General features: G+C 28.7%; 5 protein-coding genes across 5 annotated transcripts; 2 read left to right on the top strand and 3 right to left on the bottom strand.

The window, feature by feature from the left end:
• Positions 1-722: 722 nt before the first annotated feature.
• LOC134829462 (excitatory amino acid transporter 3-like) lies at positions 723-5,849 on the bottom strand. The gene is made up of 8 exons (XM_063842533.1): positions 5,054-5,849; positions 3,325-3,428; positions 2,722-3,263; positions 2,598-2,665; positions 1,966-2,005; positions 1,316-1,410; positions 1,158-1,248; positions 723-1,100 (listed from the first exon to the last, which is right to left on the bottom strand). The coding sequence occupies exons 1-8, from the start codon at positions 5,518-5,520 to the stop codon at positions 1,041-1,043; spliced, it is 1,467 nt and encodes a 488-aa protein (XP_063698603.1). The 5' UTR covers positions 5,521-5,849; the 3' UTR covers positions 723-1,040.
• Positions 5,850-12,527: 6,678 nt separating this feature from the next.
• On the top strand, positions 12,528-14,083 carry LOC134831463 (protein obstructor-E-like). The gene is made up of 3 exons (XM_063845192.1): positions 12,528-12,578; positions 13,061-13,336; positions 13,388-14,083. The coding sequence occupies exons 1-3, from the start codon at positions 12,530-12,532 to the stop codon at positions 13,957-13,959; spliced, it is 897 nt and encodes a 298-aa protein (XP_063701262.1). The 5' UTR covers positions 12,528-12,529; the 3' UTR covers positions 13,960-14,083.
• A 1,149-nt stretch (positions 14,084-15,232) lies between these two features.
• LOC134832831 (malate dehydrogenase, cytoplasmic) lies at positions 15,233-17,489 on the top strand. Its single transcript, XM_063847017.1, has 3 exons — positions 15,233-15,387; positions 15,955-16,225; positions 16,286-17,489. The coding sequence occupies exons 1-3, from the start codon at positions 15,385-15,387 to the stop codon at positions 17,011-17,013; spliced, it is 1,002 nt and encodes a 333-aa protein (XP_063703087.1). The 5' UTR covers positions 15,233-15,384; the 3' UTR covers positions 17,014-17,489.
• On the bottom strand, positions 17,395-18,516 carry LOC134832832 (ubiquitin thioesterase otubain-like). The gene is made up of 3 exons (XM_063847018.1): positions 18,363-18,516; positions 17,972-18,271; positions 17,395-17,921 (listed from the first exon to the last, which is right to left on the bottom strand). Exons 1-3 carry the CDS (start codon positions 18,435-18,437, stop codon positions 17,508-17,510), a joined length of 789 nt encoding a protein of 262 aa, XP_063703088.1. The 5' UTR covers positions 18,438-18,516; the 3' UTR covers positions 17,395-17,507.
• A 1,029-nt stretch (positions 18,517-19,545) lies between these two features.
• LOC134830536 (thioredoxin reductase-like selenoprotein T homolog CG3887) lies at positions 19,546-20,652 on the bottom strand. The gene is made up of 2 exons (XM_063844045.1): positions 20,362-20,652; positions 19,546-20,227 (listed from the first exon to the last, which is right to left on the bottom strand). Exons 1-2 carry the CDS (start codon positions 20,523-20,525, stop codon positions 19,765-19,767), a joined length of 627 nt encoding a protein of 208 aa, XP_063700115.1. The 5' UTR covers positions 20,526-20,652; the 3' UTR covers positions 19,546-19,764.
• Positions 20,653-21,282: the final 630 nt, after the last annotated feature.

Here is a 21,282-nt window from a genome sequence, read left to right as displayed (position 1 = left end):
TTTAATTCGACAAATTAACTGAATTAAATTTTATTTTAATTTTATTTCATAATTTAAATTATTTGCCAATATTTTTAATTTTCTTATATTTTCGCAAAATTCGTTCTGAAATTTTCTTCTAAATTAAAATTTAATTTCTTTTAAATAAAATACAAAAAAAAAATGTGAAAAAGTCAATTCTAAAAATATTTACTTAAATTTCTTTAAAAATTGAATTAAATTACAAAAAATTAAAATAATTAAATTTTATCTTATTTTTTTTATTTAATTTTATTCCTAAAATTTTTATTTTTTTTATATTTTCGCACAGTTTGTTTTGAATTTTCTTCAAAAATTTATTAAAATTTGAAAAAAAAAAATAAATTTAAAAAAAATTTATAATAATAAAAAATAAAAAATGTGCAAAAATATCAATTCTGCAAATATTCGCTCAAATTTCTGACAAAAAATCAAAAAAAAAAAAAAAAATTTAATTTAATAAATCAAATTTTTGAGTTGAAATTATATTCAAAATTAAAATAAAAATTAAATAAAAAATAATTTAATTAATTAAAATAATTAAATATTTTATTAAAAAATTTAAATAAAAATTAAACTAAAACAACAAAAACAAAATTTAAAAATCCAGTGGAAAAACAACTTTTACCATCAAAATATTTTACCATCAAATATCGCCTCAAAAATTAAAATTCCAAATTTTTTTTTCATAATAAAATCGTGTTTCTATTTATTTGCTTATGATTTTTATAAATTTCAAAGTATATCGATGTTTGTGATTTTTAAAACAGAGAAAAAAAAGAAAAAACTTAAAAATAAATTTTTAAAATATTTTAAGCGTGAACCTTTTTGTTTGTTTTTGTATTTAATTTGTAAATATGTTCGGTTATCCTTAAAATTAAATGTCTGCTTTGCTAAAATATTTGTAAATAACAAGAGTATCGAGTAAAAGCGTTATAAAAACTTTGTTGGCTTCATTAGAGGATCCGTATCTCTAACTTGAAGAACGAAAAAAAAGTTGCGTCTTTATTTCATGGAATTTATTATTTGTCGTCATTTTCGCCCGATTTGAGTTCAACCAACTCGTGAGGCTCATGCGGTGCCTGAAAAATCAAATTTCATCAAAAATTATTTAAAAAATTTTGTATTTAGTCTCTTACCAAATCCTTCAAATCATTTCGTGAAAGCTTATCGACAATAATTGTGCCCAAACTGTCACACATGACGTTGATTGTGGTACGGAATCGATCCCTAAAAATAATTTTAAATATTTAAAAATTAAAATTTCAGTTTTAAAATATTTTTTTTAGAAACTCACAAAAGCCAATCAACAGCTAAGATGATAGAAACATCCTCAGCAGGTAATCCAACGGTATCCAAGACCATGATCATCGTTACTAAACCAGCTTGTGGCTGAAAAAAAATTAAATAAATTAAAATTAATTTGTTAATTAAATTAATTAAAATTAATTAACTTTAATTATTTCTTTAAATAAAATTATTTATTTTAATTAATTAATTTTAATATATTAATAATTTTTTTAATTTATTTAACTTTTTGTCTCAAAATCTATTTTTCAAAAAGCCGAAAATTTTTACTTTTTCATAAATTAATTATTTTTTTAATTTTCAAGTTAAAAATTTAAATTTAATAATTAAATTAATTAAAAAAAAAAAAAATTAAATTAATTTAATTTAATTTTAATTTTGTAAAATAACTTTATTTATTTAAATTTGCCCCAAATATTTTTTAAATGGGGCATGGGACAAATAATTTTTAATTTAATTTTTTTAAAAAATTTTAAATTTTTTAATTAATTTAATTTAATTTTTATTAAATTCATTTATTTATTATTATAATTTTTTTTTAATTTTTAATTAATTATTTAATTTTATATTTTTTTTAAATAATTAATAATTTATAGTTATAAAAAATAAAAAAAAATGATTAAAAAAAATTAAACTTACGATTCCAGCAGCTCCAATACTAGCAGCAGTGGCTGTAATACTAAAAAAAAATAAAAATAGATTAGATCATGTTACATTAAAAAAAAAATTATAAAAAAAACAAGGAAGTGAATGAAAATTGTGTGAATGGCATTTTTCACCTCTAAAAAAAATCTAACAACATTTTAACAAACTTTGATGTTACAATTAAAATTTTTTTTTATAAATTTCAGCGAATGATCGTGCCAAAAACGTTACTTGGACCGTGAATCTGTGTCGGCGGCGTGTCAATGGACCATAAATACATCTGCGCGGTAGTAAATTTCTCCCTAATTTACGAGTGGCCTTGACAATTTGTGATTTTATGACTCATCCCCGATTTTTATTTTTTGTTGCTGAGAAAGTATTTTTATAGCTAGCACGGGAAAACGTCTGACGACGACAAAAAGTGCTAATGATTCGCAAATATTTACATCTGCGATTATGATTAGCACTCCATTATATTCTCGTGCGACGCAATATGCATCCTTAATGTCTCGCTATTTGTGCTATTAATAAACGTCGATATGTCAAAAAGTTGTTAGATAAAATTTTTTCTCGAAGTTCTCACAAGAATTTTAGTTTTTTTTTTATTAATTTGACCCAAATCTCACCTCACAGCAACGATATGGCCAAAAGTCAATGGAACTTTACGCAATTGGGCAATAAATAATGCTGCAACCTGAAACCACGAGTCAATTAATATCAAATTTTCGTCTAATTTTTGAAAATACTTACAGCTTCATACAACGCCGTGCCATCCATATTGATTGTCGCTCCCACGGGAATGACGAAACGCGTGACTCTCGGATCGATTCCCATGTCGTCGAGGCATCCAATCGTAACGGGCATGATAGCAGAACTGCTTCCCGTACCAAAAGCCGCAGCAAGTACTTGTCCCATCTTCGCGATATACGGATATGGCAACTTTCGAACGGTCAAGAAGAAAATCAAGGCAATTGTGCCGAATCCGTGAATAATGAGACCCATCATGACAGTCATGAAATACCATCCGAGTGTGACAAAAACATTCGAAAATGACTCAATTTCCAACATTTTTTCGGCAATCAAGAAGAAAATGCCAGCAGGAGAGAGCCAAATGACCCAAGAAGTGATAATCATCATGCCTTCGGACAAAACTTGGAAGACATCTTGCAAAGGTTTGCCTTGAACGCCCATTTTGCCAATTACTGCTCCCATAATGACGCTGAACATGACAAGACCGAGCACGTTGGTGCCTTGTGACCATTCTGAGCCGATGTGGTATTGTTCCAAGGGGACTAAAATAATTTTTTTTTTAATTTTTTAGGTTTTTGAAAAACAAATTAAGGAAAAACTTACATTTGGTTCCATCAGGATTTGTTTCATTGACTCCGGGAGGCAGCGAGATAACGGTTTTGTATTGGAAAGTCGTTGCTTGGATGATATTTGGTGGGAAGAGATTTCTGAAAAAAAGATCAAAAATAGAAGTTTAGAAAAAAATTGCTAAAATTTCAAAATTTTCAGCTTATTTTAAGATATTTCTCTTCAAAAAAGCGCAAATTTCAGTTGTTTTAATATTTTTTATTTTTAATTGTTTTTTTTTATTATATTTAATTAATTTATTTAATTATTTTAATGAATTACTTTTATCATAATTTTTTTTAGTTTTCTTTTCAAATATTTTATTTAATTTTAATTTTATTTTTTTATTTAAAAATTTATTTTTTACTTTTTGTACCATGTTTTTAAAGTCGAAAATCTAATGATACTAAATTAAAAATTTTATCAAAAATTTATTTTCGTTCTTTGGGTTTCATAGCTTTAATTTTTTTTTTTTTTTTTTTGTTTTAAATTTTTATCTTGAAAGCTAAAAATATTTTTTAAAATTAAAAAAAAATAAATAAATAATTATTTTAAAAAAATAATAATAAAACAGAATTAATTATTTTATAAAAATATTATTTCTGAAAATTTTTTTGACAAATTATTTTTTTATGAATTTTTCCATTACTATTATTTTTTTCTTATTAATAACATAACATAACAAAATATTTTATTCTTGCTTACGGGTAGTATCACAGTACATAAAGGTATACATGTTATCTAGCTTAAAGCTACTCAACATTAATCTAGATTTTCTTATTAATAAAATTATTTTATTTTATTTATTTAATATTAAAAAATATTAATTTTAACTTCTAAAAAAAAAATAAAATAAATAAATAAAAAAAATAAAAAATTAATATAGGGCAAAAAATTTTTAAATTTTATTAATTTTAATTATTTTATAGTTTATTTTTTATTTTTTTTAAATCAATTATTATTTTTTCAAATTATTAATGTTTAATAAATTGATTAAATTTGCATTTTTTCTAAGTAAAAAATCTTAATTTTTTATCTTTGAACTTAAATTTTTTGAGTTTTTCTCGAAAATTCATTCCATTGTAATAAAACTAAACATTCTTATCTCAAAAATTCCTCCAACAGCTGTTCAAGCAGATTAAGTAACATTCAAAAACATCTCGAAAAAAATTTCGCTAAATTAACTCATCTGAGGAATTTCCGATATATTTATATAAAACACACATTTAACACTTTGTTTATTTATCTTGTTAACTTGCAAGACTCCTAATTGAACATTATTATTATTATTGACTCAAATATTTATCTCGCAAGCAATTCACAACGTGTGACACGACATAACTCGATTAAAAGGGGCCTCTCAATTGCATGATTTATGCGTCGTCTATTTTTTGTTGTGGCGTCGGATAATTTAATTTTATTTACAAAATATTAGAATTTTATTGGAAAATTGAACCGTGCAGTTGTCCGCTTTATTCGCGGGCACGACTTTTGACATTTTTTTCTGTTAAAATAACGGGAAATGTTGCATTGACGCACGTGGGCGAGGGAATTTGAGGTCAACTTCATTGAATTGAAACAAAATCGACGAAGAAATTGATTCTCGCTGCGAAGGAGATAATTGCATGTCTCGTCACGAATTTTTGTTGTTATTGTTGATTAATTGAGACAATCAGCTGTCATTAATTTTTAATAAATGCGCGTTATAATTTACGAGAGCTCTTACCTTATCAGATCCATGAGAGTGTCTGCTGTCAAGACGTTACGTTTTGTGACTTTCATCGTGTCGTCTTGCGTAAATGTGTCGACGTCTCCGGGTCTGACGATGCTAACGAGCGCAATTCCCAACACGACAGCGCATAAAGTTGTGAAAAAGTAATAAACGATCGAGCGCGCGGCAATTTTCTTCGACAACGACAAATCCAGGGCGCCAATGGCACTCGTGATACTCGAAACGAGCAACGGCACAATGAGACATTTCAACATTTGCAGGAAAATGTCACCGGGAAATTTGAGGTACATCCGTTCACGTGGCGTCCAATGCCCTAAAGTTTTGAGTCCCAAGCCTAAACCGCATCCCGCGAGCACAGCAAGAACTGTGAAAAATGTCAACGAGTTCCTTTGAAGGAAATTCACCCATTTTGATCGGGATCTTGTGATCCGAAGACCCGTTCCATTGCTTTCGTTAGCCATTCTTTGTCGGTTTTTTGGCAGTTTTTTCACTTTTTTATTCTAACTTTTTACTTAATTTTTTGTGCGGTGCGTTTAAGTCATTAAATCAAGATTAAATTTAGAACGGCAGCGTAGAATTTTTGTCACACAGACGCACACAGCACACGAGACGAGAGTGAGCGACTTCTATTCACTTTTCAAATTTAGATCAGAGTAATAATCCAAATGTCTGATCAAACCTCGTTTTATTCAGACACACATACACAGAACAAAAAAAAATATTTTAATTCCGTATTTGATATTTTTTTTTACAAATCGCTCACCCGACACGCCAACGTCCGTTTCGTTTGGTGTCTCGCGGAATACTGAATGAATGCGACGATATGCGAGAAGAAAGAGAGTCTTGCGATTGTTGTTATTATTTGCCCGGTCTCGCATATATGCGATGATGATCGTCTGTGTGTGATGTAATATTTGTATACAGCATTTTTTTACGTCTCTCTTGTTATTTATGATTCTAGTATCTGATTAACATGTAGCCGGTATAGAGTGACAAGATTCATATCTTCATTCCATCAAATGAATTCAATTTCACGCAAGGGGACCTCTTCCTTAGGGATGCATTATGTTACTATTTTTGGGATGTTTTAATGAAATTCGGGAGAAAAAAGTGCAGCTTTATGTGACTTTGACACGATTGGAAGCTCATTGAGTGTCGTGGCGAGTTGTAAGGTCATCACGCCTTCAGTCGATGTAAATTGAAGTAATAATTTACAGCGATGTTTATTAGCATATTTGTTTAGACAAGCAGCTAAAAAAGGTTATGCGAGACATATATAATAGTACCTGTGATATAACATCGCAAACCCCACCCATTTATCCAAGTTCCAGAAGCTTCTGTTTATTCACGAAACATAACGATTTTTGTTGAAAAAAATTTTACTTGTTGCTCTATTTTTAGGTGTTTTATGGAGAAAAAGTTGAAATGGCTCCAATGTGGATGTCTGTCTCTTAATTTTGTTATCGACTACTTTTGTTTATTAAGCAGATGATTTTTCTTTGCTTTTAATAAAAGTTTCGTCTTAAATTGAGAATTTCATATTTTAGCTCAATATCATCAAATTTTTATGTTAAGCAATTACGTTGGAATGTCCTCTGCTTTTATTTCAGTCTTGTAGTTGGCAGTAGTCTTCTTCAGTCAGTTGATATTATTACCTTCCTTTTCACAGTGATATAAACGTATTCGAATTATCCCAATATATTTTTAAATTATTTTACTCTAAACTGATCAAAAGTTCTTTCATACTTTTGAATTATTAGAAACTTCCGAATTCCTTTACATTTTTGGTAACAAAATTGGTATGCAATTGACATTTAATTTGTTAGATGAATCTTTAATACTGGATATTAAAGGGAACTGTTGAGTAAACTGTAGTTTCTGTCATGAACATCCATCAAGAAAAACCTAACTTTTGTTTAGATCCAGTGGTTCTATTACTTCGTTCAAAACTTGTGAAATTCGGATTAGACTTCAGTTCTTATTTTTAGATTTTTTTTATTACTTTTATTAAATAAGTAATAATCAATGTAAGTTTAACGCTAAAAAAATAAATTTATACATACGAAAAATTTTTCCCGCGTAAATTAAAAATCAAATCAAAGTTTCTGTACTTTGTTTACGTAAATAAAAAGTACAAAATAACTTATTACTTTGAATTTTTTCACTATAAAAACTTAGGTTCGGGTCTAAATTTCTTCTGAGGTAAAATATAAGACTTTTTGCTGTTACGAATATTTTAATCCAATACACCCAACAAAATAAAATATTACATTTGCAAATCAAGATTTCTTGAAGCGTTTGAGCTGAAAAAAAATTATTAGAAAGTACCTCACAATACAGTTCTGAGGCCTTTACGACACTCCCGCTCAAGACCAAGGTTGAATAGACGTGAACGCAGCTTCGACGATCTTTCGTATGTCAAACCTTTCGTAAGCAATTCTGCCAGTTGATCTTCGCTTTTCAAAAAGATGAGCTGCACTTCTTGCTTATCCACAAATTCACGCAAATAGTTGAATTTTACGTTCAATTAGTTTATTTTTAATTATAGTTCTTCTTAAGAATTTAAAAAAAATCTTTATTTTTTACTTTGTAAAACATTTTTTAAAAAATGCGCTTTCGTCAAATTTCCTGTCAACCAAAAATGCCAACTTTAGAACTTTTGATTAATATTCATCGATGAAATTAACTCGCTACACTCAACATATATTTTTTTTCACACATGTTTGCACGACAACGACCGAAAAAAAAACACAAATTCAATGCGACAAATTTTTTTCTGTGGTTTTTATCCCATTCTCTGTCTCTTCATTAAAATGCAGATCACTTTTATTGTCAAATAATGATCATTGTGTGTTTCGTTCTTTTTTTATTGTTTGAATGGCAACGTTGTCCCATATATCGGAATTTTTATGCGTAAAATATGGGTTCTATTGTCGTATTTTTTTTTTATTTTTAATTTTTTTTAAAAGACTTTTGCTGCTCTCATTTGTTTGGTTTTTTTTCGTTTGGCTGTTTCTGTGCGAACAATGTTGACAATGGAATTTATGGTGCGAATGATAGCGAGGGGATCTGGCACAAGTGACTTATCTTTGTAGTGTCTGTTCTTGCTCAAAATGTGAATTATGTTGAAGAAAACAACAACTGTGCGGAATTTTTTAGAGGAATTTGACCGTCAGATGTCAGTTTGACACCTGTCATTTGTCAAAATGTTGGAAAAAGATGGAATTTTGCACAGCAGCTGCAGGTGTTTTAATGGTAAACATTTTTTTCTGAGGAGAAATGTTTACTTTGATCGCGAAAAATTAGCGAAACATGCGCTTTTTTAAATATTTGGGTTGACAGATGTCAAAATATTGAAATTTGTCAACTGTCAAATTTGAATTTTTAACAGTTTTTCCATAAATTTTAATTTTGGAGTCAAAATTTTTAATTTTTTACAAGAAATAAATTTTTTTCGTCTCTTGAAACAAAAAATTTGAAAGGAATTCCTCTCATTTCATGTTACAAAATCTCTTGTGGTTAATTTCCATGCATGCCAATCGATTACCCGACAACTAATTACAGGTTCCTTTCTTGTTTATTTCGCTTCTTGTGTTTATCTTCAGTAAGTATCGTTACTTCTGTAAATGGGCAAAATAATGCGTGAACAAGAATTTTACCGTTGTCTTAAATAATAATGTTGCACAAACATTGCATGCGAAATCTTTCTCAAAAAAAAAAAGAAAAAAAATCAAACCACAATGTAACATTGAATGGACATTGAAAATGCTTTCCGTTCTGCTCTAAATGCGATAAAAATCTGTAAAGAAAAAAAACAGAGAATTAATTCTAAATAGACAATTTCCTACAACGCCTCATAAGTTACATTACAAACACATTGCTTGATCATTATCATCGCCTATGGTGATAAATATTCGCGCGCTTTACATTTTTTAATTGATTCAACTATATGGAAATTATTTTTTATCATTTTTTTTTCAAATAGCAAAAAATTTAAATTTTAATTTGTGTTTGTTTGTGTGCAAATACTAATGAATATTAATGAAGATGATAAAAATATACGAGTTCTAAAAATTAAATATTGTTCTCAATGGAGAATGAAATAAAAGCAGTTAATTATTTACGTTGAAAATGATCAAGGGGCGATCAAAAATATTTTTATTTTTTTTTTTAATTCTTTTAAAAATAATTTAAAATAATAAAATATTATTTAGAAAAAAATTATAAAAATTTTTTTATTTGAATTTAAATTAATTTTAGATAAATTTAGTTATTTTTAAAAAAATTCTTATAAATATAAATAATTTAATTCATTAAGAAAATAATTTTAATTTTTAAATTAAATTTTATTTTTTTTTTAATTAATTAAAAATTAATTTAATTGAATTAAAGTTAATTTTCAATTTAATTTAAATAACTTAATTTAATTATTTTAATGAAGAAATTAAACTTTATTTTTGTAATTTTTTAAATTTTATTATATCAAAAATTATTTAATTAAAATTTAATTCGTGAAGTAATTTTTATTATTTTTTTTAATTTGCTTAAAAATAACTTAATTTATTTAAGAAATTTTATTATATTTTTTTAAATAAATAATATTTGAAAATTATTTAAAAAATTTAAAAAATAAAATAAAAAATGAATTATTTAAAAAATAATTTTTATTTTTAAAAATTAAATTAAATGAATTAATTGAGTTCAAATTTAAATATTTTTCAAAAAATATGGGTTTTTCGAATTTTTTAAAAATAATTAAATTATTTAATGTAATTAACCACGTGGTTAAAATTTTTAAAATATGCATTGGGTTGAAAATTTCAAATGCTTACTGGGTTAAAATTTTAAATTGTATTTTTGTGAAAAAAAAAATCAAATATCTAACTATTTGAAACTTATTTTCTGAAACTTTTCAGTCAAAATATTTTATTTTACGTCTGAAAATTGATAAGAAATTGTTTACAGTTCAATATTTTTAACACCTGCTACTTGTAAAAATTATTTAACGGCTTCATCTCTGCAAATAATAATAAAAATCGTAATTAACTGCCATAAAATTTACAAAACAAAATACATTCCACACTCTAAGAAGCTTCACATTTCGAGCTTCCAACCATCATCAACTCAAAATTTCGGAGTTTCAAGGTTTTTTGAACATCGTGCTTTGCCTATAAATAGTCGAAAATAATCGCCCTTGCCCTTTTATGCGTCGTCAAAATAAAATTCTTTCCTGTGGGCAGTAAGTAGACTTGTTTATATTTTTCATTCATTCATCTGCTTTGGTTATTATTTAACAACAAACATGACATCACATTCAAGTTCACTCGCGTTCGTCGTTTCGCGCGTCGTTGTGCATTTTAAATGATTTCATCTGTACGCGTCTAATCAATTTTTTAATTGCCCGCAAAACGAGAAAAAAAAGTGTTTTGCTTCATTAATTAACGCTTTACTTATGCGCTCCCCAATTAGTCGCGTATGTTGTGTCAATAAATAAAGTGTTTCAATTTATTTCATTTTTTTTTTGTTTTTTTTTTAATTTAAAGGAATTTACATCACACGAATTGTAACAAACGTGAAGAATTCATAAATAACAATTGAATTTATCATTTGCTGCACTTTTTTGTTGAATCTTGGCTCAGTCGACTTGCAAATAGAGGCAAAAAATGATCAAGAGCTGATTTTGACGACATGCCAAATTGTGATCATCAAGTAATGAAAATGTTCTTTTGTCTTGTGGCTCTGAGAGATTAATAGAAAAGATACAGAAGATTAATAGTTTTGAGCGCTTCAAAAGGAATTTGATTCATTAATTTTGTCTAAATTGAAAATTATGACAATTTTGAGGCTTTGTTAGTAGATAAATGGTTTATTTTGTCATTCGAACTGAATTTTAGAGGAATTTCGTTGAACTTGGATTTTTGATCAATTGAAAAGTTGAAAAAAATAAAAGTTTTGTAAAATTTTTTTTCGTCTTATTCCAATAAAAAAAAATGAAATAATAAAATAAATGATTCTATTTATTAAAATTAAATTAATTATTAAATTTTATAAACAAAATTAAAAAAAAAAATTTTTAAATTAAAAAAAAATTTTAAAAAAATAAAAATTTAAATTAAAAAAATTAATTAAATTAAATAATTAAAAACATAAATTAAATTAATTTAATTAAATTTAATTTTACTAAAGAATTTTTTTTTATTTTTACATATTTTTTATTCGAGTAAGACGAGAAATTTTAAAATTAAAATTTCATTGATTTTATTTATTTTTTTGTTAAATTTTATTTTAGTTTAAATTTCAATTATTTTAGGCGAATAAATTTAATATTTTCATTTTTTGTCCCAATTTTTTTAAATATTTTTGAATTTTTTGTTTGTAATTATTAACGTTTTTAAATTTTCTTAACATTTATTTGATATTTTATTAAAATTTAAACTTAAAAGTAAAAAAAAAACATAAATTACGTGACTTTTAGAACATTTAAATAGAAAATAAAAGCAAATTTCTTCATTTTTCTAATTTTACCATGAACAGTAATTTTTCAATTTTTTAATATAAAAATTCCATTATTCATATTTGTATTTTTTTTTAATTTTTACTTTTCCCCCTGAATTTTTTCGACAAAATCCGAAAAAAAAATGATATATTAAATTTATTCTCCAAATTTTTTTAGTAAAATTGATTTTTTTCAAAATTTGTGAAAAATTTAAAAAAAAAAAAAATTTCAAGGGATTTGTTTAAATGTAATTTTTCAAAATTAATGTTTTTATTTTTAACGCACGAATATTTTTTTTTTTTTGGTTTATTCTGTTATTTATTTTGAAGTTTTTGTTCTTTCAGAAGCCTTTTCAGTAGATTTATAGAAAAAAAAAAATAAAAAAAAAACAAAAATTTTTACCTTGAAAGTGAACTTAAATACCTTTTTGAGACCCAATTTAAACAAAAATGTTCTAAGATTTCTATGAAAATTAAGAAAAGTCAATTTTTCAAAAATTTTTATCAAATTTCACTGAAAGCTTCTTCATAATTTAAATCAAAAATATAAATTTTGGTTAGATTTTTTCATGAAAATAATTCAAAATTTATCCAAAATGTAAAGTTTTTCTATCAATTTAATAAATTTTTCTTAATTTTTCGTTAAACTTCTTTTAAAATTGATAAAAAATTTGATTTTTTCTACAAACTGCTTTCAACTTCAAAATCAACTTGCAACACCGTTGCATCCCTCATTCAAATTCCAACAATTAACTATCCGGTTATTCACGCAAATTGCTTTCTACGCGTTACATAGACTACAGAAGACAATATTTAACATAAACAAATAATGTTTTTTTTTTTGTGTTGAACGATCATGGAACGAGTGACATATGCAAGCCGCAACTTTAAAGGTGTAAGTTTAACAGCAACTTTTTCGAATATTAAACAGTATTTCTTGCGGTAGTGCGGTTCAGTTGTGCGCCATCCTTCACCATGATCGCCTCGTTACAGTTAAAGTGTCTGCTGATTGCCATTATTTTGGGTGAGTATTCGACAAGTGACGCGATTTTACGAAGAATTTTGCTTAAAGTTGCTCCTTAAAAGCTGAAAATTTATTTTTTTTTAATAAAATTTTTTAATTATTGTAAGAGTTGTTCACCTTGCACGACGTTAACTACCGTCGCTAGTAACGGAACAGGTTTTCACTCTCTTACCGAGCAATTTTTGTGTCAATTGTTGCATTTCCTGGTGATTGCTTCGGGCTCATTGAAGCGAAACTTCTTGCAAAGGACCTTCGGAAGCCGGTTAAAGTCTCCAAAACTAAAATAAAAAATTCAAAAATAAAACTTTCATGCGTTATCTAATCGAGTCAAGTGTTAAAAATGAAATATTTATCATATCTATTAGATAATAGTCAATTTTTTAAGAAGTCATTGGACCTTTAACGCTGCGTCGTTTGTTATTCAATGACAAATAATTGCCAATGTTGTGAAAGTTTTGTAATTTTTTGTGTTTCTTTTGCAGGCATTGCGTGTGCTCAACGCATCCCGAGACCGCATCGTGGAACAACGCGCGGAACGACAACCAAAAAGCCAACTTTGGACGAAATTTCCGATGATTGCCCCGAACCTGATGGATTTTTCGCTGATGCCGAGCAATGTGACAAGTATTATGCCTGCAACGGAGGCAAAATTAGCGAACGTTTGTGCCCCGATGGAATGGTCTTCAACGATTTCGATACGGCGCAGGAAAAATGCGATTTGCCTTACAACATCGATTGTAGCGGACGACCCAAATTACGTGAGTTGCATTCAATTTTACCGTTAATTACCTCATAAAACGTTATTTTAGAGAAACCACAGCCAACCTTGAACTGCCCGCGCCAAAATGGATATTTCGCGCATGAAGACGAAAGCATCTGCAACAAATTCTTCTACTGCGTCGACGGCAAATTCAACATGATCGAGTGCCCAGCGGGTCTTGTTTTCAATCCAAAAGTCGGAATTTGCACCTGGGCCGATGAAGCAAAACGCGTCGGATGCGGAACGAAGGAAGTTTTCAACTTTAATTGCCCGAAAGTCAATGAAACGTTCGGATTGACGCATCCCCGTTATGCCGATCCCGAAGATTGTCAATATTTCTACGTTTGCATCAACGGCGATACGCCACGTCGCAGCGGCTGCAAACTCGGACAAGTTTTCGATGATGTCGGTAAAAATTGCAAATGGGCAAGGGAAGTGCCGGAATGTGCGGATTTCTACAAAGGACAGTTGACGGACGAGCAATTGGCTGAATTGGAAAATCCACCGACGCCGAAGCCAACGAAGAAACGCGGATCGACAGCTTCGTCGCGTCGACGCCCAAGTAAGCAACCGAGAAGGCCAGTTGTTGAAGAGGAGGAAGAAGAAGAAGTTGAGGAATAAGGAACCACCGGAGTAAAATTTTTTTAGTGTTAAATGGTCAAAATACTCATGAAATAAAATTTTTTGTACGATTTTTTTTAATAATTGCATGGCGTCTCCATTTTATTTGTATAAAAAGTGATTTTGTGAGAAAATGTCACAATTTTTTTGAAAGATTTTTATTTTAAAAAATTTTTTGAACAAAATTAAAGTTTTGAAAGGTTTTATTCAAAAATATGACTTCAATATGAATTGCATTTCTTAAAATTTTAAATTTTGCCCTGCAACGAAACTCGAAAGATCTATCATTAAAATCTCAAATTTGAATTTTTTTAAATAAAAACTAAAATTTTTAAATTGTTGACTTTTTAAAAATTCTCAAAAGTTAAAATTTTATGCTCTTAAACTTAAATCTTCAGTTTAAAATTTATGTTAAATAACGCAAAATTTTAGTTTGAAGTCATTTTTTAAATAAATTGAATTAAAATTGAAAAAAATTAAAAATTCTGAATTTCGCTCTTCCATCAAAAAATTTTAAAAACTATTTAAAAATTATTTAAATTTTTATTTTATTTTATATATTTTAAATAGCAAAATTTAATTCATTTTTTCGACAGATTTTTTTTTTAATTGATTGTTTAAATCAATTTAATTTTTTCTGAGGGTCTAATTAACTTCGAAAATTGGATTCTAAGTTAAAAAATTATTTAATGTGACAAACACATTTTGAAAGTTAAATTTTGTAAAAATTTTGTGAAGCTCTTAGGCATTTTATTTAAAAAAAAAATGAATTTCTTCATTTTTTTTTCATCTTCGTATCTTCATTTATTAAATAAAATTATAAGAAAATTATTTAGTCATTTAGTAAAAATTTTAAGAAAAATATTTTTTGAAGTATTTTTTTTTGTTTAAATATAAATAAATTTTTATTAAAAAAAATTAAAAAAAATTAATTATTAATTTATATTTTATAATTTATTAACAAAATTTAACTTAAAAATTTAATTTAAATTAATAAAATTAACAAAATTAATATTTTGTTAATAAATTTAATAATTTTTTAAAAATAAATTTGATAAATTTTTGTTAATAAATTATAAAATATAAATAATTATTAATTTTTTTTAAATTTTTATTTTTTTTTTTAAATACTTTTAATCAAAAAATACTTTAAAAAATATTTTCTTACAATTTTTATTTTATTTTCTTTAAAAAAAACTCTTTTTGAAGCACCGTGCGTTCCCACAGCGCATTTTCCTTTCCAATTTCACACCGAAACTGAGTTACAACTTTACAGAGAGACGCAGAGCATTCTCGGTTTCGTCGTCGAAGTGATAACACACAATTTATTTTTTCAACTAAATTTGCGCAGAAGTAACTTATTTTTGTGCATTTTCTCGTATTTTTGTTGATTTTCCATTCGAAGCAAACAAACAAGCAACAAATATGGTGAGTAACTTTTCGAAATCTTCTTAAAATTTGACAAAAAAATTTTTTTTCCTAAAAATTGTTAATAATTCCGGCATTTTTTACATAAAAATTCTCAGAGCAAAAATAATTCCTTTATGGGGTAAAGTTGTTGTGTGTTATGTAACTCCTGTAGAATTTATTACGGAAATTTTTTTTAATGGGAAACCTTGACTTTCACCCGTCATCGTCATAACCCAGTTTTTTTTATGATTTCTAATAAAAAAAAAATTAAAATTATTAAAAAAACAAAATAACTTTGATTTGACCTTTTGGATGAGAGTGGCATGTAAAAAATTTTTGTTGTGAGATAACTGCTTTATTAGTCGATCGGAACTTTTATTGTTGTATTCCATGTAAATAGCGCAACGTTTATCATGTCGTTAGAGTGCAATTCTCGCATTTGTACTCGACAATTGGTTTACGTGTTATTTATTGCAAATTGGAATGGAACGTTTGTATGTTTGCTGTGATGTAAGATACTTATCTGACAAAAAAAAAATGAAGAAAAAAAAAGAGAAATTTATTAATTTTTACTTTTTTTTGCAGTCTGAACCAATTAAAGTCGTTGTCACGGGTGCAGCCGGTCAAATTGCGTACTCCTTGCTCTACATGATCGCCAAGGGAGACGTTTTCGGGCCCACACAAAAGTTGGTGTTGCACCTTTTGGATATCCCACCGATGATGGAAGTCTTGAATGGCGTCGTTATGGAGCTCGCTGACTGCGCTTTGCCTCTTTTAGCTGGTGTCGTGCCCACAACTGATCCCGCTGTCGCGTTCAAAGACGTTTCCGCGGCTTTCTTGGTCGGAGCTATGCCACGTAATTTTTTTTCTTTTAAAATTTTAGACTGTTTTCGATAAAATAACGATTTTTTTGCAGGCAAACAAGGCATGGAACGCAAAGATCTCCTCTCGGCCAACGTGAAAATCTTCAAAGTGCAGGGCGAGGCGATGAATCAACATGCCAAAAAAGACGTCAAGGTCCTCGTTGTCGGCAATCCCGCCAATACCAATGCTCTCGTTTGCTCCCATTATGCCCCATCGATCCCCAAGGAGAATTTCTCGGCCATGACGCGTTTGGATCAGAACCGGGCAACGGCTCAAATTGCCGCCAAAGTCGGTGTTCCAATTGAAAACGTGAAAAATTGCATCATTTGGGGCAATCACTCGTCGACGCAGTTCCCCGATGTGCGAAGTGCTAAAGTGATGGTAAATGGCGCCGAAAAATCCGTTTATGAAGCTGTCAATGACGATGCCTACCTGAAAGGAGCGTTCGTTGAGACGGTCCAAAAACGCGGGGCAGCTGTCATTGCTGCACGTAAAATGAGCAGCGCCATGTCGGCAGCGAAGGCAGCGGCGGACCACATGAAAGATTGGTTCCTCGGCACGACAGGCGATAAATTTGTCTCGATGGGCGTGATTTCGGATGGAAGTTATGGCGCCCCGAAAGACATTGTTTTCTCATTTCCCGTGCAAATCAAGGATAAACAGTGGAAAATTGTGCAAGGATTGCCCGTGGATGACTTTGCCAAGGCCAAGCTGGAGGTTACGGGCAAGGAATTGTTGGAGGAAAAGGAGGAAGCCATGGCGGTATGTGCCCAGGATTGACTACCCAATAACGGAGCCAAGTTGTAAATTAAAGTAAAATGAATGGATGCCTTCGAAAATATTTTTTTTTATTGTTAAAAGATTAGACATCGTCACTTCTATCATCGCATCAAAGACAAAGAGCGATAATTTTTTTTATTTTTACTTGAAAGTGAACAAAGTTCACATCTTATCTAGTGCTAGTATCAGTTATCAGTGCATTAACTTCCCTCTTATGATCACTCTCGTTAATTAGTAGTAGAAAAAAGTTCCTTAGCACTCACAAACTCACACAAAAAAACCCGTAGAGCGGAAAATTAGCACTTTACATTCTTTTTTGTATCGAAAAAAAGAAGGCATTTACTAAAATTAATAAAAAAAAATAATTAAACTCGATTTTGATTATTCTTAGTCTTTATTCGAGCAATATTTTTATAATTTGCATTTTATTTTAATAATAAAACAGTTCCGTTGAGTTTTTTTTCACAAATTTTTAACATTTTTTTTTTATTTTTTCAATTTTTTGGGTACAAAATATCATAATGTCCGGGTCGGTACAAGAGATGTACTTGCGGCGTAACGCCCTCCTCGGGAAAAACATGGAAATTATTCTGACTTTCGCCACGATCCATGTACTCGGTGCCCACACTGACGCCCAGCTCTGTACATAACGCGATAATGTGAATGTGATCACTTTCCTTGAACATCGGTTCGACCTCCTTGTGACGAAATTCTTCGATGCTTGTGCATCCATCGATGAAATTCTGATAGAAATCGGCGCGTTCCTGCAACTGCCCCGAAGTTATGAGACGCAAATAAACCACAACGTAGTCCGAGAGTCCCTGATCGTTGAAAACATTGTGAAGTTCTGTGAGAATTTGCTCTGTGTCGCCCGATGAGGGGTCAACGCGTTTCACGACGTCAATGAACTACGAAAAAAAATTTTAATTTTAATTTTTCTGTTTGAAACTTGACTTACCGTGTCATAAAAATCCTCAATCGTGAATTGTGGAAAGCCTAAAGCTACGAGTTTGTCCTTCGACTTCAAAGCGCGATCCAGAAAAATGTCATATTCCTCCTTTTTGTGGTTCGCCAAGTACTCCAAGTAGGAATAAGCGAAGCCGCGGAAGAAACAATTGCCGTCCGGGCGTGTGCGACGCAAGTGTGAATAGCGGTCCTCGAGTTTGCGAACTTTCGTGGCGTAAACGTCGTCAATGTATTCGGTATTTAGGACGGAGACCGGGAATTTTTCCGACACCAAGGGCGTTGTATCCTGAATCTGTAATACAAAAATGCAACAAAAAATTAAAAGTCATCCGGTACGGGCACACAAATGCACGAAAATTAATCGAATTAAGGGATTTTTGTACCTCTTTTTCGATTTTTCTCTGTTGCTGCATTATCAAGTCGTCCTGATTGGGTTCCTGATTGTTTACAGTTGCCATTTTTCACAGATTTTTACTCAAATTTGCAAGTCTAGGTACCGAAAATTATTCTTCTCTTACTTTGTTGTGTTATATTTTTCATTCGTCTCACGAATTCTGCTAAATATTTAAAATTCGCCTCACAGCAAATTCAAACTCGATTTTCTGAAATACGAATTTCTGATTTTATTTCTGGAAAAATTAAATAAAAAAAAAATTATTTTAAAAATAATAAAAATATAAGAGAATTTAATTAAAATAATTTAAAAAATTATTTAAAATTAAAAAAAAAATATATTTTTTATTTTAATTTTTCAGAAAATTATTTAATGAAAGAAACAAATTTAAATAAAGAAATTTTCAAGGAAATTAGCAAAATTTTTTTTCTTAAGTTTTTTGCTCAAAGTCAAAGAAAACTTTAAAGAATTATTTTTCAAATTTATTTTCTTTCGTTAATTTTTTTTAAATTAAAAGTTTTTCATGTTTCAGACAATTTTTTTAAAAATATAATATCATAAAATATTAATTTAAAAAAATAACAATTTTAAATCAAAATTTATTAAAAATTGAAAAAAATTGTATTTTAATAAAATATATTTTTTTTAAATTCCAAAGCTTTAGAAAATTTTAATTTTTTTTTTGTTTTGAATATGGATTAAAAATTAAATATAAAAAAAAATTAATTAGTTTAAATTATTAATTTTTAAATAAATAAATTGTTTAGCTTTTTACTAGATTAAAAAAATAAATAAATAAAATTTTGTTCAAATTTGAATCATTTATTTTTTAAAAAACATTGAATTTAAAAATTTAAATGAGAAAATAAAAAACTTTGAAAAAATATAAATTTTTAAATCTTAAAGGAAAGGAAAAAAATTTTTTTTTTTTAAATGTAAATTTGAAATTTGCTCGTTTTTGGACAAAGAAAACTTTAGAAAATGACTTTTGGTCACGTGACTTTTTAAAAATTCCAATAAATTCAGCTTAAAATTAAATTTTCTTTAATTTTGAGTTCAAATAACGTAAACTATGAAAAATTTCATGTAAATATTTATTTTTTTACCATTCATTCTTTATTGAAATTTTTTGATGAAAATGCAATTTTTTTTTTTGATATTTAAATCTACGTTGACTGTTTCTTTTATTATTCAAATTACTTCACTAAACACATTTTTTCTTGCGTAAATGTACACAGCTTATACAAATTTTTCTCTATTTATGTAGTACTTTATTGGCTAAATAAGAGCTAAAATAAAATTTCAACAAAAGATAAAAATAAACTGACACCTTTTAATGCGACAACCAAATAAAAACTAAATTTAGGAGCAAAAAAAATGAATTTTTCCGCTTATTTAACAAAATCAGGATTTTTCTTGAGACTATCGGATCCATCTTGCATCATACTGATTTGCGAATCGATAATTTGGAAAAGTTCCTGCGGTGCGGGAATCCTTCCAGTACTCAGCTTCGACCAAATTGGCACGTCGTTGAAGGAAATCTCGAAAGCCCCGGACGAAATGAGTTGCGCCTCGATCATGTTGCCCAAGAAAAAGACCATCATAGCGGCATAAACCTTGTTTGTCGTGCACCAAGTCCACCACGAAGGCGGTTGCATGCCAAAATTACCCCAAAAGTCAAAGGCCGAGACAATTGCGATGATAAAAAGTATCTTTGAGATCGAAATGAAGCGAGAAAAGACCGTGTTTAGGCCTGGCGGGTCGTAATTGCCTCCCTTGATTTGCAATTCGGGATATTTGTCGTGCAAGATGTTGCTGTACTCGTCAAAGGCCTTCCGGTAACCGCACGAATAGCTGAAAGAAAGTCATAAATTAGGGTCTTAATTGGATTAAGCGTACATGAGATGCACATAGCACGAATATACGTGGATGAAAAAAACGGAAATTCGGTTGGAACAAAGTTCAAAGTCGAATTCGGGGATGCTTACCAGTAAAGGAACGACACAGTTGGAGCAGCTTGGAATGAGAATTTCGTGAGAGGGATGTCTTTGTTATTTTCGGCAGCCGAATTTTCGATGTTGTGGAAAATGACTAGACAAAATAGCAGGAAAACAGCCAATTGAAAGGCTTTTCGGTTGAATCGGAACCACATCGTGAGAATTGGTGGTTAATTTCGCTCTGAGCACCTTTAGATTTTCGAGTTTTTGAGTGATTTTTCGGGTTAAATGCAATTTTTTCGTGAATTTATATGCACTTTATTTTCATATCTCGCACGATAAGCAGCTCCTCGAATGAAGTATTTTTTAATACTCCTCATTAAGGGTGTTCCAAAAATCGGTTTTGTTTCATGTTACATTTTTGGGAAAATAGAATAATTTTTTTTTTTAAATCAAAAACTGTGTCAAAGCAATTTTTGACAAATCTTGCTCCAAATGGATAAAAATTTATCAGAGGGCTCTAATTTATCATTTTTAATCATTTTTTACCTCAAAACTGCCAAAAAATTGAAACTGAAAAAAAAAATTTCTTTGACATAGTTTTGTTTTAAAAACTAAATCAAGAGCAAAAAAACTGTCAAAAACTGTGTCAAAGCTATTTTTGTCAAATCTTGCTCCAAATGGATAAAAATTTGTCAGAGCGCTCTAATTTATCATTTTTAATCATTTTTTAACTCAAAACTGCCAAAAAATTGAAACTGAAAAAATTTTTTTCTTTTGACATAGTTTTGTTCTGAAAACTAAATCAAGAGCAAAAAAACTATGTCAAAAACTGTGTCAAAGCAATTTTTGTCAAATCGTGCTCCAAATGGATAAAAATTTGTCAGAGGGCTTTAATTTATCATTTTTAATCATTTTATAACTCAAAACTGCCAAAAAATTGAAACTGAAAAAATTTTTTTCCTTTGACAT

This window comes from Culicoides brevitarsis, chromosome 2, assembly GCF_036172545.1.
Source record: "Culicoides brevitarsis isolate CSIRO-B50_1 chromosome 2, AGI_CSIRO_Cbre_v1, whole genome shotgun sequence".
Lineage (NCBI taxonomy): Eukaryota > Metazoa > Arthropoda > Insecta > Diptera > Ceratopogonidae > Culicoides > Culicoides brevitarsis.
The sequence above is the reverse complement of the archived record's forward strand: the minus strand, read 5'-3'. Positions and strand labels throughout refer to the sequence as shown.

Coding starts and splice junctions, on each gene's coding strand:
- LOC134829462 (XM_063842533.1), bottom strand. CDS start 5,520: ATGGCTAACGAAAGCAATGGAACGGGTCTTCGGATCACAAGATCCCGA. Junction 2,006..2,597: donor GGCCATATCGTTGCTGTGAG/GTGAGATTTGGG, acceptor ATTTTTTTTTAG/TATTACAGCCACTGCTGCTA. Junction 1,411..1,965: donor GTATTGGAGCTGCTGGAATC/GTAAGTTTAATT, acceptor ATTTTTTTTCAG/CCACAAGCTGGTTTAGTAAC.
- LOC134831463 (XM_063845192.1), top strand. CDS start 12,530: ATGATCGCCTCGTTACAGTTAAAGTGTCTGCTGATTGCCATTATTTTG. Junction 12,579..13,060: donor GCTGATTGCCATTATTTTGG/GTGAGTATTCGA, acceptor TTTCTTTTGCAG/GCATTGCGTGTGCTCAACGC. Junction 13,337..13,387: donor TAGCGGACGACCCAAATTAC/GTGAGTTGCATT, acceptor ACGTTATTTTAG/AGAAACCACAGCCAACCTTG.
- LOC134832831 (XM_063847017.1), top strand. Junction 16,226..16,285: donor CTTGGTCGGAGCTATGCCAC/GTAATTTTTTTT, acceptor ATTTTTTTGCAG/GCAAACAAGGCATGGAACGC.
- LOC134832832 (XM_063847018.1), bottom strand. CDS start 18,437: ATGGCAACTGTAAACAATCAGGAACCCAATCAGGACGACTTGATAATG. Junction 18,272..18,362: donor AGAGAAAAATCGAAAAAGAG/GTACAAAAATCC, acceptor TTTGTATTACAG/ATTCAGGATACAACGCCCTT. Junction 17,922..17,971: donor TTGAGGATTTTTATGACACG/GTAAGTCAAGTT, acceptor TTTTTTTCGTAG/TTCATTGACGTCGTGAAACG.
- LOC134830536 (XM_063844045.1), bottom strand. CDS start 20,525: ATGTGGTTCCGATTCAACCGAAAAGCCTTTCAATTGGCTGTTTTCCTG. Junction 20,228..20,361: donor ACTGTGTCGTTCCTTTACTG/GTAAGCATCCCC, acceptor ACTTTCTTTCAG/CTATTCGTGCGGTTACCGGA.